General features: G+C 39.7%; 1 protein-coding gene across 2 annotated transcripts in view; it reads right to left on the bottom strand.

The window, feature by feature from the left end:
• The window catches only part of MCTP1 (multiple C2 and transmembrane domain containing 1), an 857,273-nt gene that overhangs the window by 307,300 nt on the left and 534,573 nt on the right, over nucleotides 1-15,400 (bottom strand). For both annotated transcript variants that reach the window (XM_075837154.1, XM_075837162.1), the window contains exons 13-15: nucleotides 7,925-8,027; nucleotides 7,459-7,560; nucleotides 7,001-7,075 (exon numbers count right to left, since the gene is read on the bottom strand). In XM_075837154.1, coding sequence (XP_075693269.1) covers nucleotides 7,001-7,075; nucleotides 7,459-7,560; nucleotides 7,925-8,027 — 280 coding nt within the window. The remainder of the gene's footprint in view (nucleotides 1-7,000; nucleotides 7,076-7,458; nucleotides 7,561-7,924; nucleotides 8,028-15,400) is intronic.

Here is a 15,400-nt window from a genome sequence, read left to right as displayed (position 1 = left end):
TATGCGCAGTAACGCGAAGGGGCATTTACATGAGAGGGAAAAATACAAGCGATCTTTTATAACTTCTCAGCAACTATATTAAAACAAAAATTCAGTGGATGGAAAGCAAAAGCATGTAGCTTAATAGTGGAATAAATTACCCTAGTGGTGTACTAAAGATGTGATGTTTTTGTTGGCTAACAAACACGGAAATCAGCACAAGTGTTCAGGAGGCTCTAATCCTTTATAGCAAACATTGAAAGTGCCACCGTCATGAGACAATGGCGCTTTAAAACACACTGCGGACACAAAGCAGTGTGTTGATTGCTCGCTGTTTAACCCTTCATGGGTAGATTATAAATGCCTTAAATATAAGCGTCACTGTCTCATGACAGTGGTGTTTTATGGTCGGATCCACATTTTATACTAAATTTTTAATTTTATTTTTTCAAAACAACTGGCTCAATTGATAAAAGTTTGCATCCGCTTTTCACTGCCTTTTTTTGGATTTGTCATCTTGCAGGTCTAAACATTTTTTGGGATCTATAAGTGGATCTGGGCTAAACAGATGTAAAACTCATGTATATTGGCAGAGGTGGTAGAAGGGGTAGGCGGTCGTCTAGAGCACCATTGAGGGGACGATGATGACAATTTATGGATTAGAAAAAGTTATATTCTGCTGACAACTATCATGCTGAAATTCAGGGACTAGGTTTTTAAGAGAAATACATGTTAAAAATGTGCAAATAATACTTTTGTAAACCGAGGTGAAAATATATTAAGACATTTTCCAAAATTGTACAAATATTTCTATACATTTTTGTACAAAGGCTTTTAACATTGAAAGTGAGAAATAAACAATTAATAAGCATAAAAGTAAATAATATATTAGAAATTCATAAATGTATTGGGGATATCATATTGAAATTTGTACTATGATATAAAAATATTAGGAGGCAGTGCTGAGTCTCAAGTCCACGCACAGAATACTGATAACAATATTATTTTGCAGCATGGAGTACAATATTTGATATATGACACAGATGTGAAAAACCTTTAACATCTTATGTCCTTTATATTTTGGAAATTACACATGTGACACATGTAACATCATGGCTCTTAAAACATATAACAATAGGTCTGATATCACTACCCTGCAAATGTTAGAGAGGATGTCAATGCTCAACAATTTTTTTTGAAAAAGTCATGTGGCTAATGCTATTATCATTATTGTAGTAATAGATGCTTGTTCCAGAAGATCCTATTAAGTGGGTCTAGCGTTCAAGCCAGGAGTCAGCTCTAATGGTCCTGAGCTGTGGGAGGAATTTAATGAGAGTCCAGACTAATAAGCATATTAATTTGAATCAACTCATACCTCAAAAAATACACAAAAAAGTGGTGACACTTATTGCATATATAAAGTACAATCTCTAAATACTTCCTTTCTAGGACTCTAGAATATAAATCTTTGCAGGTTTTCCACAATACATTTTTCATAATATCTTTCCTAATGCACAATGATTTGTTTTAAAAGAGAAATCTACTCAAAAGATGATGTTTGTCTAACACCAGGCCCAATAGCGTAGCCTAAAGCTCCTGGGCTCCAGTGCAAAATCTGTAACCGGGTCCTCACCTACGTATTAAGTGCCATTTGTAATACTGGTGTCTTCTTATGTGGCAGAGGGACTTATGGGTTTACTTCAGGCACCAGGGCATGGGTGCAACTGCTACCTCTGCACCTCCTTTAGCTTTGGACAAGAGCTGGTAAGGGAAAAGTTCTATTGGTCCTACTCACTGTTATTGGCTGCTAATATAATACAATCCACGACTTAGTACTGAGGCCCGAATCCAACTTCTGTATGGATTTCTTGTGTGAATTTCCTATAAAATACTCTGGTGTTTACAATCACCCAAAAAGTTCTACGTGCGTACTTGAGAAAGGGAATTTACTGTGTTGTTGGTAGTGTGCAATGTTTGGCTTATGCCAAACATGGCATTTTTTGATGAGAATAAAAAAGTTTCGTTTTGGTCTCATTAATAGAACTTCTTCACTTGATTTTTTTTTTGTCTGTTTTGAAAAACAGTGGTTAGGAGGATGTCACATGAGTTTTTCTCTGTGCCATTTCTATAAAGGTGGCACCAATGAAGCACTCAGGTAGCAGTTTTGTGTACAGTCCCTCACATCTAAGCCACAGAATCTTTTAACTCCTTTAAATTTGTCATGAGTCTCTTGTTAGACCTCTTCACTAGTACCCACCTTGCCTGGTTTCTCAATTTTTGAGAACTGTTTGCTGTAGCTAATTTATAGCTTTTCCATATTCTTTCTATGTTTTAATGAATTACGTAACTGTTCTATAATGAGTACTCAGTTAGGGCCTGTCCACATCAGCGTTGGCTTTCCGTTCCGGGGTTCCGTTGGAGGTTTCCGTCGGGTGAACTCCGCAACGGAAAGTGAAACTGAAACCACAGCTTCCGTTTCAGTCACCATTGATATAAATGGTGATGGAAACATCGCTAATGGTTTCCGTTCGTCACCATTCCGGCAGGTTTCCGTTTTATCGACAGAATCAATAGCGGAGTCGACTAAGCTATTAAGCTAAGGCAGAGTAGATTATTGGTTCCCCAACATAGGGAACCCAGGGCATGTGCCCCAGCAGTATCCCAGCTTCCATCTGCACCCCTGGACAATTGTTTCCAGTATTTAAAAGTACTTATGGTTAGAACCTTTTTGTCCGAGGCATAAATCCAATTCAGTTTTCAGCATTCTTTATTTAAGGTTTTACAAGGTTTAACATAATAATCTCAAGTTTGAGCAAAGCTCTTGAAGGGGGTGTGTGCAATGTAACAGCCACAAAATCTCTGGACTTTGCAAAATGTGTATAAATGACCCGTAAGTGGAAAGAAAGGTGAGGAAAAGAATAGTAAAGGAGAGAGAAAGAAGGTGAGGAAAAAGAAGAGAGAAAGGAGAGAGAAAAAAGGGAATGCAGAAGCATAGGAACCAGCACAGTTCACAGGGGTTTAAACCAAACGAATCAGGATCAGACAGAGAGAAACCATCAGGACAAAATAATGGACTTATATTCATTCATTGCCATAAAACAGGTCCTGTAGAATCATGTTTTAGTAAATGTGTTATTTGTGTGATGCAAATTAGCAGTGAGAAGCATAATCTCATGGACCTTAAATAACTATAGACATACTGGAGGATAATCTGACTGTCACCACAGGGTAGGAATGCAGACTTGAGAGGTGTTAATGAGGTGCCAGATGACAGAGCGGTGATATATCTTCACCAGAATGCCACTGAGGTGAACAGGAAGAGGGCAGAAGAACAAGGGAGAGTGAAGTCAGTCAATTTAGAGATAATCTGCCAAACCTCCTCCCAAAAGCTGAATAATACTTGCCAATCCCAAAAGACGTGCAAAATATTGCCTGTATCCAGGAAACAACTTCCGGCACAGAGAAGAGACTAAATGGAGCTTCTGGTGAAGCCGGGAGGGGACTCTGTACCACCAGAATAGCTACTTGTAACCTGTCTCTTTCTCCTTCTGGAAAGAAAGGATTTATGGGTAAAGAGGAAAAAGCGGTCATACTTTCGGGTGAGAATATGATCTCTAGATCAGTCTGCCACTCGCCAAGAAATGTGGGGGAAGCCTGGTCAGGGGGAGAGCGAAGAAGGAATTTGGGAGAGACTATGTCTCACAAGGCCAAAGAAGTTTAAACGGAGTTCGGGCACGAGAAAAATATCAGGAAGGGAGAAGGGATTATGGGAAGTCACGAAGTTGACATACCCTCTAGAAGTCCAAGTCCACAAGGGTCTGAAACAGCTGATAAAACCTAAAAGGAGAGCCGTTGGTTGTCATCCAGATTGCCAAGAGGATCAGGGCTGTCCACTTCCTAAACATAACGTCCATGACCCCTGAAGGGAAGGAGCTACCACCAAGGAATTGGAAACAAAGAGGAGGGGTTAGGGAGGACATAGAGTCGTGAGGAAAAAAGCCCCGGGCAAGTAGCACAGTAGTGCCTATAGTCTGGTGTTTGAGTGTCTGGGGCGGGACAAGAGATATCACAGATGTTTTGTTCCAGGGATACCTATTGTTTTTGCTTCGAGTGGCAGAACCAGTCCACAATACGGGTGAGATGAGAGGCTGTACAGTACAGGGCAACATCTGGTAGGCCTACTCCTCCTTTGTCTTTGGGTCTGGAGAGGAGGACGTAAGCTAAACTGGCTGATTTTCCAGGCCAAAGGAATGAGGCAATTGTCAAAGATAGAGCCTAAAAGAGTTAAAGAAAATTTGGTAGGAGGTACATATTTACTATATTATACCTTCCAAACCGAGTGAATGTGCCTGAAGACCAATGGGTTAAGTCAGATTTAATAGTCTGTAGGAGTGGTGGGAAGTTGAGCAAGAATACTTGGAGAGAGATCGTTGGGAATAAGGGCGCCAAGATATTTAAATAAACTAGAAGACCGCTTAAAGGGAAAAGAGGTCGCTAATTCGGAGACTAGTGTTGTCGGGAGTTAAATGTTTAGGACATGGGTTTTTTCGAAAATTTAGATAGGTGTGATTAATCTTGCATTTCAGACATTCGGTTTCAGAGGGAGATGACCGAATCCGTAAGAAAGAAAAGTAAGTTTTCAGTATATGCCTCAATTTTTTTAATGCATATCTGACAGCTGAAGACCTCAAATATTGAGATTCATCCGGACATGGCAAAGAAAAGGCTCCAGGATAAGAATAAATATTTAAGGGAGAGAGTGGGCAACCCTGCCTGATGCCGTTTGAGATTGGGAAAAGAGCAGAAAGTGCTTCATTGATTTCAACGGCTGCTTCTTGCATGAAATACAGATGTAGCCATCTTTAACTTGATTCTTATAACTTGCTGCAGCGTGATATCACACAACAAAAGCCATTGAAAAGTCATTGAAAAAGTCAAGATAAGAGATCTAGCTATTGTTTATTTAATGTGTTAATAGTCAAGGTAAAGACAGCTACATCTGTATAAACTCCCTATCCAATGGCTGATAGTTGGACCCAGGCCAATATGGTATAATCTGAGGTATATGAAGATCTAATCCACCCTGTCAAATGCTTTATCTGCATCAGTCGATAATAACATTAATACTTATTTCTCTGTGCACAATGCAAATAAATATATATAATTTTGACAATGTGATTTTCTGTTTTTTTTTAAAATATAATCTATGGTAAATCTCACTGGTAAAATTAACCTAGCCTAAAAATTCTAGACTGTTCATGTCTTTGACAGTGGGCAAACTTACAAAATCAGCAAGGGATCAAATACTTATTTCCTTCACTGTATACATTAATTCCATGGTTTAGAACAGTTATTTCAAAAGTAGGTGTCTATGGCGGAGTCTCCATGGACTGATTCCCGCTAATGGTGGACTCCTGATTAATGTTTATATATTCACCACAGGGCCAACCTTTTAGTAATTTTTTGTGCTTTGCAAGTATTAGAATATGCCCCACTGTGTCGCAGCACCACCGCTCCCTGCCGATAATCACCATTTTCTTCCTCCACTATGTCACTATGAGCGACACAGCTACAGCACTCTGGTGATGTGTCATTCCTATGGACAACAGTGTCGGATACCTTAGTGGAGTCTCTGCCTGGTTCCCTGGCTTGGAAACATTTGGGAACCACTGATTTAGAAGGATCATCAATAATGAAAAAATATATTGATGGTCAGAACAGGAAAAAAATCTCTGTCTCTGTTCAGCCTTGATTCTATATTTCCAAACTAGTTTAGTAAAATCCCTGAATATGCCACACTAACAAGTCATCCATTCCAGATCTTTAATTTAATATTCACTCTTTGACCGACTCTTGCTACTCTCCATGCCCTTGTCTTAAAATGTTATCACCGAAATGTAAATGAAGTACCATATAATAAAAATATTAAGTATAATTAACACAAAGTACATCATTATCGACAATAGAGCTAAATAGCAATCTGGGTCAAATAAAGGATGACAAACTTCTGCATTAGCATGTTATGTTTCACTATTCTACCTGCAAAGGAAGTGAATAAGATAATATCATCACTATAATAGATGAGGCAGGATTACCAGTCCATACTTCATACCCTCAACTGCATTCTGTCACCGACAGATTGCAACTTCTAAGAGAATTAAGACCAAATATCTGAATATGCCTTTATGCAATTTCGTTTTCACCATGAGATCATCCTGGTTATTCTAAACCTGGTCTTCCCATGAGAATATTTGTCCTTATGACAACCTCCCAGCCCCCAAGCATCAGATGGTTCCATACAATTCTGTTATTTACGCAGTCTGAGACAAGCATAATTTAAGTTATGATTGAGGTACATTGTCAGGATGGTGTCGAGGAGCCCTGTTCCCCTGTGTATAGCTCTATTTCACTCTTATTGTTATTATATTTTCACACAACATATGCAAAGAGTAACCTTATTAAAGGAATCAGTGCTAAGCAAGATTCATGTTAGAGATACATTCTATTCAGAAACGCTCCCTATATCTAAAAATTGTGATTAAACGTAGATACCTAGAAACATTTTCTTAGTTATATATAAAAAATCTACATAAAAATAATTTATATATATACATACATATATATGTGTATATATATATATATATATATATATATATGTGTGTGTATTTATATATACATATATGTAGTTTTATATATATATATATATATATATATATATATATATATATATTTAATTCCAATTGCGTATACAAATGAAGCAGAGCTGATTTTGTCATTTGGTACAGCTCTATGTGATATCATGATGTCATTTGTGGTTATTCATAGGACAGCATATAAATACATTACGTTATCTTAACTCAAAGAGTAATTAAGATGAATAAACAATGCAGCGTCAAAGCGTTTAATGACAGGTTCAGCTCTGCTACATCCTTCATCTTTTATCAGTATGATCTTCTTATGGAATGCTTGAATATCAAGCATTACGACACCAGTAACTTGTCAATGGCAGCGGCTTAGTTACCTGTTTAGAAAGTCTCGGTTCTTCCTCAACATATTTCTGTTCTTTTGGTATAAGCGTAGCCAGGCTGGCTTTTACCTGCACATAATAATACATATTTGCGATAAGACAACTCGCACAAATGATCAGTTTTCGAGCTTAATTGTAATCTGTGACCGACACATGCACCCTGATTGAAAATTCACAAAAGCAAACCGTATAAAGGGCATAAATGTATAATACCAAGGGAGGGTAACTCCATGCATACTTAACAGGAGCAATGTCACTGCTAGCAACAACAGATGAATTAAAATTGGTGGGGAGGGTGCGCTACGCTGCGGCTGTGTCGCTTGTCTTCACTTGCGGGGAGGTTAAAATAAAACGTCTAAGTCTAACATTCATACACTTTATATATATGGAACAAAGGCATTCAAGAAACGGAGCTTTTTAGCAGCAAGAAGAAAGGCAAAGTTAAGACTTACAGCATTAAAAATCACATCTATTTCAAGATAGATGACCCCCTTTGTTGGCCCTGTCAGCTGCTTGTTTTTCAAGATGTAGGCTTTCTGTTCACCATTTTGAATCTGTGGGAAGAAAGACATGACAGCCGTCTGTCTCATGGTCTCTACAGAATACACTCCCCCGGCCACCTTTGACCCTCAGCTGCTGAAACTGACAAGGAGTCCAAAACAACTGTGGCAATTCTGACAAGTACCTGTTCATTACCGGCACCGAGCCTGTCAGGAGAAATTAACTACCGTGGGATTCAACATGGTCGTGGACCGAGGGTGTTAAATTCTATTTATTATTTTTTTTTCTTTTTGTCTGCGTTTGTGTGAGATATTTAATATCTCAGTTGAAAATTGACTGACATATAACAGAAATTTTCATTTTTTCCTCATGGATTGAGAGAAACATTGAGATGTATGGCAGGTGAATGAGACTTACAGACAGCAAGGGGATAGCAACTTTGCCCAGAAAGTCAGCACTTCGGTCTCGATCTTCATCATATACTGTCACTTCAAGGACGGAGTGGATATCATTGACATTGCTTTTTGGGAAAAGGATATAGACAGGGAAATAAGAGAATATTAATTAGCAAGTATATACTAAAGAAATATTCACTTTAAAACTGAATCGTCAAATGATGTAATAAATGTCTAATGGTTTCAATGTGTTTTATTAAAAAATAGACGAACATACCGCAATATATCAGGAAACATCTAAAATAGCCCCCATCTATGTAAATTGAGCATCTCTCTCTTTTAGTTCTCCAAGTGTGAGCAGTAATACTCAATGTACATAGAAATTCTTGCAATTACCCCCAACAGGGACAATAGGCCACTCAGTGAGTGTTTGTTTTTCTTAGAGCATATGTCACAAGTTTAGAAGCTTACTTACTAAAGGCAGATTTATTATTGAGTTCAATAAAAGCTTGTTTAAATCTATAGGCAATAAGCTCCCCCTAGTGGCGGCTACAGGCAGCCAAAATTTGATCATTTAGCTCCAATCCCTATAAATATGTTCTTCAGATTGCGCAAACCTGCAACAAATAAAACTATGGTGATATGGACAACAACTAGAGATTTAATCTGTCATACTATTTTTCATACACAACTTCCTTTGCTTTCTTTTATGTTGTCCGCAGTAGCTTTTCTTCAGAGGTTCTGTTTTTTTTTTTACAGCGCAACCTGCGCTATTTACATTCACGAGTTTCACACATTTCTAGACTGTGTTGCATATAAAGGTGAATATAAATAAGATGCAAATTTGCCATAAAGATATAAAAGTGTTTTAAATCCATACAGTGTTAACCACAAAATAAAGCACATAATTTCTTAAAGTATACAAAAAGGGCATACAAAACGTAAAAACCGAATCTGAAAACACGTCCCATTTTTTTCAACCAGATGTAGAAAAATTATTTGCTATACAGTAGGTAACACTCGTCCTTTTTATTTGTGCTGGGTTTTATAAATGTTTCCTATAAGGTCATAGGGAACAGTACACGATCATAAGGGGGTGTTCACACTGAGTTTTTTTATGTGGAAACCGCACTGCAAAACGCGCCAAAAAACCGCCGAAAATGCCTCTTATTATCTTCGGGCGTTTTCGCCTCTGACCTCCCATTGACATCAATGGGAGGCAGAGAAACCGTATTTCGCTACGTTTTATGCCCGTGGCGCTCAATGGCCGCGGGCGAAAAACGCAGCGAAAATCGCCGTGCAGGCAGAGGAAAATCTGCCTCTAAATTCAAAACTGAATTTCGAGGCAGATTTTCCTCCTGCAAAAAAATCTGTGTGAACTCACCCTTATAGTGTATAGTAATATTTGCATTTTACCTGCTGACTAAGGCTCCCTTCACATACTGTATGTCCAGCCCCCCATCATAAATCCCTCCAGCGTAGTACAAAAACGACTGAGGGAAACTAATGCCAAAACTGATACTATAGTTTCCAATGGAAACAGTGTTGTCTATGGCATATGTTATGATGCTGGACATCTCCCTGAGCTGGATAGAGAAACGACTCTCTGTCTGACTAAGAATGGCGGGCCAGTGCATAAGGTGTACAACTTTGTCATCCATTGTGCCTTGCTCAGGCATAAAAAAAACTGTCCGCACACAACTTATATATGTGAACCCAGCCTTCCACTGTAGCTATCTAGACAAGAAATGCAAAATATATATTGTATTATTAGTTTGTTCACTTTAATTAAATGTTTAGTTTAATTTTTCTCAATGATGTGTAGAAAAATATATTGGTTTAGGGAAACCATCAACTAGTAGGTTAGCTGGTTCTGACAGTACTTGTATTATGATTATGGCATGTGTGAATACCCAGGACAGTCAACATTAGCACATGAATTCCTGGTGCTAACTAAAGGCCCTTTTACACCGGCCGATAAGTGGCCAGAGCAGCGAGCGCCGATCAACGAGACATCGTTGATCGGCGCTCGTTTGCTCCAGTCACACGGAGCTATGGATGGGGACGAGCGGTCGTTACTCGATCGTTCGTCCCCATACATTATTATCATGTCGGCAGCGCGTCTCCCTGTTTACACAGGGAGACGTGCTGATGACAACTATAATATTTAACTTTTTTAAAACAATATGACCAGCTGATGATCGAGCGTTTGCTTGTTCATCTGCTGATCATTCCCCTGTTTACACAGGGCAATTATCGGCAACGAACGCTCGTCTGCCCGATATTCGTCCAGTGTAAAACCCCCCTTAACTCATGAATGTCCAAATATTCTCAATAACAGTCATAAGAAAGGATAATGAACACTAGTTTTCTCTTATGTGGCAGAGTGGCTGTTGGCCACCTCAGGCCCTAGGGCCTGGGTGTGACTGCTACCTCCGCACTCCCTATAGTGATGTCCTAGGTGCTTGAGGATAATTCAAGACCCTCGGCCAGAAGTTTAAAGCTAAGTTGACAATGACCCTAAACATAGAAGTAAATCCACAAAGGATTGGCTTAAAAAAAAAAAAAAGGAGGGTTCTTGAGTGGCAAAATCAAAGCCTGAGGAGATTTGAAATGGACTGTGTATGCAAGAAACCTGAAACATTGCACAGCTGGGAACAAATTCCCCTAGTCAAATGTGTTGTAGATCGTTTCTGCCAAAGGGGAGAATATCCGGTTGTAGAGTATGTATGTTTTTCAGTAATTGGCATATGAGTGTATTTTTTCAAGTCAATGTATTATTGTTGTTTGTTTATTTACATCACTTTTTAGATAGATAGATAGATAGATAGATAGATAGATAGATAGATAGATAGATAGATAGATAGATAGATAGATAGATAGATAGATAGATAGATAGATAGATAGATTTATGTGATATGGGGTGTCCTTAATTTTTTATATGACTGAGAAATGTATCAACAGATGTCATTCACAACGGTTTAAGCAGTACTTGCCAGAATCAGACTGACCCACCAAAAAGAAAACCCAGTGGATCCCAGGTTGTGACAATATAAAATGCCCTGAAAAAAAGGATTTTTGAAGCAGCACTAATCCCGAGAATGATGCGGTGCACGCTGTCAAGCCAGGCAAACCCACTCCGGCACGATGTAAATTTCAAAGAAGTAGTAGGACAACAGCACACGTCTTCAAATCATCAAAGTGGTTTTATTGTCAAGACATCCACAAACGACAGGCAACGTTTCGACCCATAGTGAGTGAGGGGTCTTTGTCAAGCCTAACATCATGTCTAAAAACATCGTTATAAATAGGTGAATACAAATGATCACATGGTCCATTCCAACCAGTGAAAATCGTGAACCCAGTCTCCCAGGTGAAGCATACATTAGTCTTAATGACACTCTTCAAATAGTTATATAATCCTCAAAAAAGTGTAAAAATGCAACATATAGTACATCTTCAATACATCGTCAACAACAATATATCAATCACTGTTGTTGTAATGGAAAAATGAAGGAGGGAAGTTCACCACACTCCAGGTTCCAGTTACGATCCTAGAGCGCTACTGCGCATGCTCAGCAATCAGTCGTCTCTGCTGCACAAATAGAAACCAGCATTTTGATCAAAAAAGAATCACAATCGGATATACGTAGATACAATAATATCCTCAATCATGACAAGAATCCATCGGACTATAGCTATATTTCTATGCAATTTGAGGCAAACTCAATTCGGTTGTTATGGACGCCTTCACTGTGTGATGATAAGTAACATGTGCATCCATCGGGAGTTTTTGTGCATTGATTTTGAAGTTAGAGGGATCCTAATAGGGAGGGCATAGATGATGTTTGATCATCATTCTATAATCTTGTGTTTCTTTTGCGGTATAATTGTCCGTTGTAATTCGTCGGACAGATATTACGAGCATTCCCCAAAAAGTTTTTTTGATCACTTCGGTGATCTAATTTATGTAGGCGATTTAACACAATAAATTAATTGATGATAGTATCACTTTGTGATCTATATTATGAAGCAGTAATAACCTGACCTCTTCCCCCCTTTTTCTGACTCTTCGGAGACCTATGCACATGTTACTTATCATCACACAGTGAAGGCGTCCATAACAACCGAATTGAGTTTGCCTCAAATTGCATAGAAATATAGCTATAGTCCGATGGATTCTTGTCATGATTGAGGATATTATTGTATCTACGTATATCCGATTGTGATTCTTTTTTGATCAAAATGCTGGTTTCTATTTGTGCAGCAGAGACGACTGATTGCGGAGCATGCGCAGTAGCGCTCTAGGATCGTAACTGGAACCTGGAGTGTGGTGAACTTCCCTCCTTCATTTTTCCATTACAACAACAGTGATTGATATATTGTTGTTGACGATGTATTGAAGATGTACTATATGTTGCATTTTTACACTTTTTTGAGGATTATATAACTATTTGAAGAGTGTCATTAAAACTAATGTATGCTTCACCTGGGAGACCAGGTTCACGATTTTCACTGGTTGGAATGGACCATGTGATCATTTGTATTCACCTATTTATAACGATGTTTTTAGACATGATGTTAGGCTTGACAAAGACCCCTCACTCACTATGGGTCGAAACGTTGCCTGTCGTTTGTGGATGTCTTGACAATAAAACCACTTTGATGATTTGAAGACGTGTGCTGTTGTCCTACTACTTCTTTGAAATATAAAATGCCCTGTCACTACAGGACCCATAATATTCAGCGGAAGACAACCCTATCTGAAGAGGACTTTTCAGACTGCTTACTATTAAGATTTATCACTTTTCTTTTGCTTAAAGCACAAATAACCCAAGAGTTGACTTAAACTGTGAGTAAAAAGTGGACACGCACAAGTTAAATATAGCTGTAGAGTGGAATCCTAGAATATTTTTTTCTGGTGGGCCCAGGGTGCCCTATTCTGACACTAGTGCTCATTGGTTGGTGTTCTTAGCAACATTGACAATGACTAACTCCTAGTGTAACCTACCATACCCATCAGTAATAAAGAGATAGCAATATAAGATATGTATAGAATAAATCTATTCGTATTGTCATGGCCGTGGTCGCGGACCACCGCCATTCCTTACCTGGCGACACCCGCGACCACGGTCCATTGACTTCCTGCCGGCGTCTCCCTCTTTGGAGATGCTAGCACACACGGCTGGCCGGCCCTGCTCTTCCTGTTAAGGTGTGCGCACGCGCTCGGCCTTAAAGGGCCAGCGTGCGCACATGTTAAAAGTTCCCTAACTAACCCCTGTCCATCCTGGACTATAAGAAGAGCTCTGCCCTTCCACTCCCTGCCAGAGTGTTGTTGTAGTTTTCCTATGTCTGTCATCCAAATGGTCCCTTAGTGTTTTCCTGCTCCCAGTGTTCCCATGTCCTGCCTTCTATTTCCTGTATCCCATGCTTTGCCTTGCTCTCGAGCCTGTATCGTACATTGCCTTGCCTGCTGGAATGCTCCACGTCTGCTATCGCCTGTCATCCCGGATACCATCCGCCACGTCTGGCGCAACACACCCATCTGTGCCAGAGCCCTTGCTGCCATCCGGACTATCCCAGGTACCCTTGTGCTACACTCCTACTATAGACTTTGTGCATAGACTGTGAGTTGGTCAGCTGTCTCATCTCTATGGTGGAGCGGCCCAGTGGGTCCACATACCCCTAGATCATGACAGGTATATCATCACTACCTGTGCCAAATCTGTAAATCTTTTGGCAGAGTAGTTTGATACAATCACAAATGATCTGTGGATTTCCAGACAGTTCTTAACATTGAGGCCACTTGGAATACATTGGATTGTGGAGTAAGTAGCCGTACAACATCTGTGTGGGCTCTCCGAACCACAGTGTACAAGTAGTGTTGATATTCCATATAACAGATTATATATATATAAATATATATATATATATATATCTGTATATATAGCAGAGCTGAGGAGGGAATGGGTAATATTTTGTCCATTATAATAGTAAAATGGACTGCAGTAAGTCTGAATTCAAATTTGAACACTGAGGATCTGGTCTCCCCTCCACCTATTTTGGGACTAAAAAAAGTAAATTCCATTGAGATCAATAAATGGGGGTTGCGGATATATGGATTTCTTAGTTTGAGTATTCATTACATATTTTTAGTTTTATTGTCACATAGGGTTCGTGGACACACTGGGCCGTACCGCCTTGGGGGTATGGCAGCTGGCCAACAGGGCGCAGGTCACAGTCTATAGTTCGTGTAGGGTACCTGTGGCAGCTCGGACAGTAGCAAGGCAGGCTCGGCTGGGACTAGGCAGCAGGTAGACGTCAGGCGTGGAGTAGCGGAACAGGCGTGGAATACAGCACGACTACAGCACAGCATGGCACTTGACCAGGATAGCACGGGATACAGGATACAAGAACAGGGAACACTGGGAACGGGAAAACACTGAGAGACCATTTGCTTAGACAAACTAGGATACGACAAACAACGCTCAGGCATCGGCTGGGCCCCTCTTATAGTCCAGGGCACTCATGGGCTGATTATACATTAAAGTCTGGTGCCCCTTTAAGAGCGGGCACGAGCGTGCGCACGCACCCTACGGGACGCGGCCGAGGTGAGTGGAAGTGAGTGCTGGCATCTCCTGAGGAGAAGACTGGGGCCAGACCCATGGCTGCGGCCGTCAGGAGGAGAGTGAACCTGACAGCCCACAGCCACGGACATGACAGTATCCCCCCTGTATGTATGTATATATATATATATATATATATATATATACATATATACATATACAGTTAGGTCCAGAATTATTTGGACAGTGACAAGTTTTGGCATTTTAGCTGTTTACCAAGTCATATTGAATATATAGTTATATAATCAATATGGGCTTAAAGTGCAGACTCTAAGCTTTAGTTTGAGGGTATTCACATGCTAATTTGAGGAAGGATTTGGGAATTACAACTCTTTAATATGTAGCTGCCTCTTTTTCAAGGAACCAAAGATAATTGTATAATTTTATCAAAAGCTGTTTAATGCTCTGCATGGGCTATTCCCTCGTTAATTTATCATCAATTAAGCAGGTAAAAGGTTTGGAGTTGATTCCAGGTGTGGCATTTGCATTTGGAAGCTGTTGCTGTGAACCCACAACATGAGGTCAAAGGAGCTCTCAATGCAAGTGAAACAGACCATCGTTAGGCTCAAAAAAATGAAGAAATCCATCAGAGAAATAGCACAAATGTTAGGAGTGGCCAAATCAACTGTTTGGTACATTCTTGAAAAAAAGAAAAGAAAAGAAAAGAAGAGCACACTGGTGATCTCATGAACTCCAAAATGTCTAGACGTCCATGGAAGACAACAGTGGTGGATGATCACAGAATCCTTTCCATGGTGAAGAAAAATCCCTTTACGACATCTGCCCAAGTGAAGAACTCTCCTGGAAGTAGGTGTATCCGTATCTAAGTCTACCATAAAGAGAAGACTTCATGAGAGCAAATACAGAGGGTT

This window comes from Rhinoderma darwinii, chromosome 1, assembly GCF_050947455.1.
Source record: "Rhinoderma darwinii isolate aRhiDar2 chromosome 1, aRhiDar2.hap1, whole genome shotgun sequence".
Classification (NCBI taxonomy): domain Eukaryota; kingdom Metazoa; phylum Chordata; class Amphibia; order Anura; family Rhinodermatidae; genus Rhinoderma; species Rhinoderma darwinii.
Note: the sequence above shows the minus strand (reverse complement) of the source record. Positions and strands in the feature narration are given on the sequence as shown.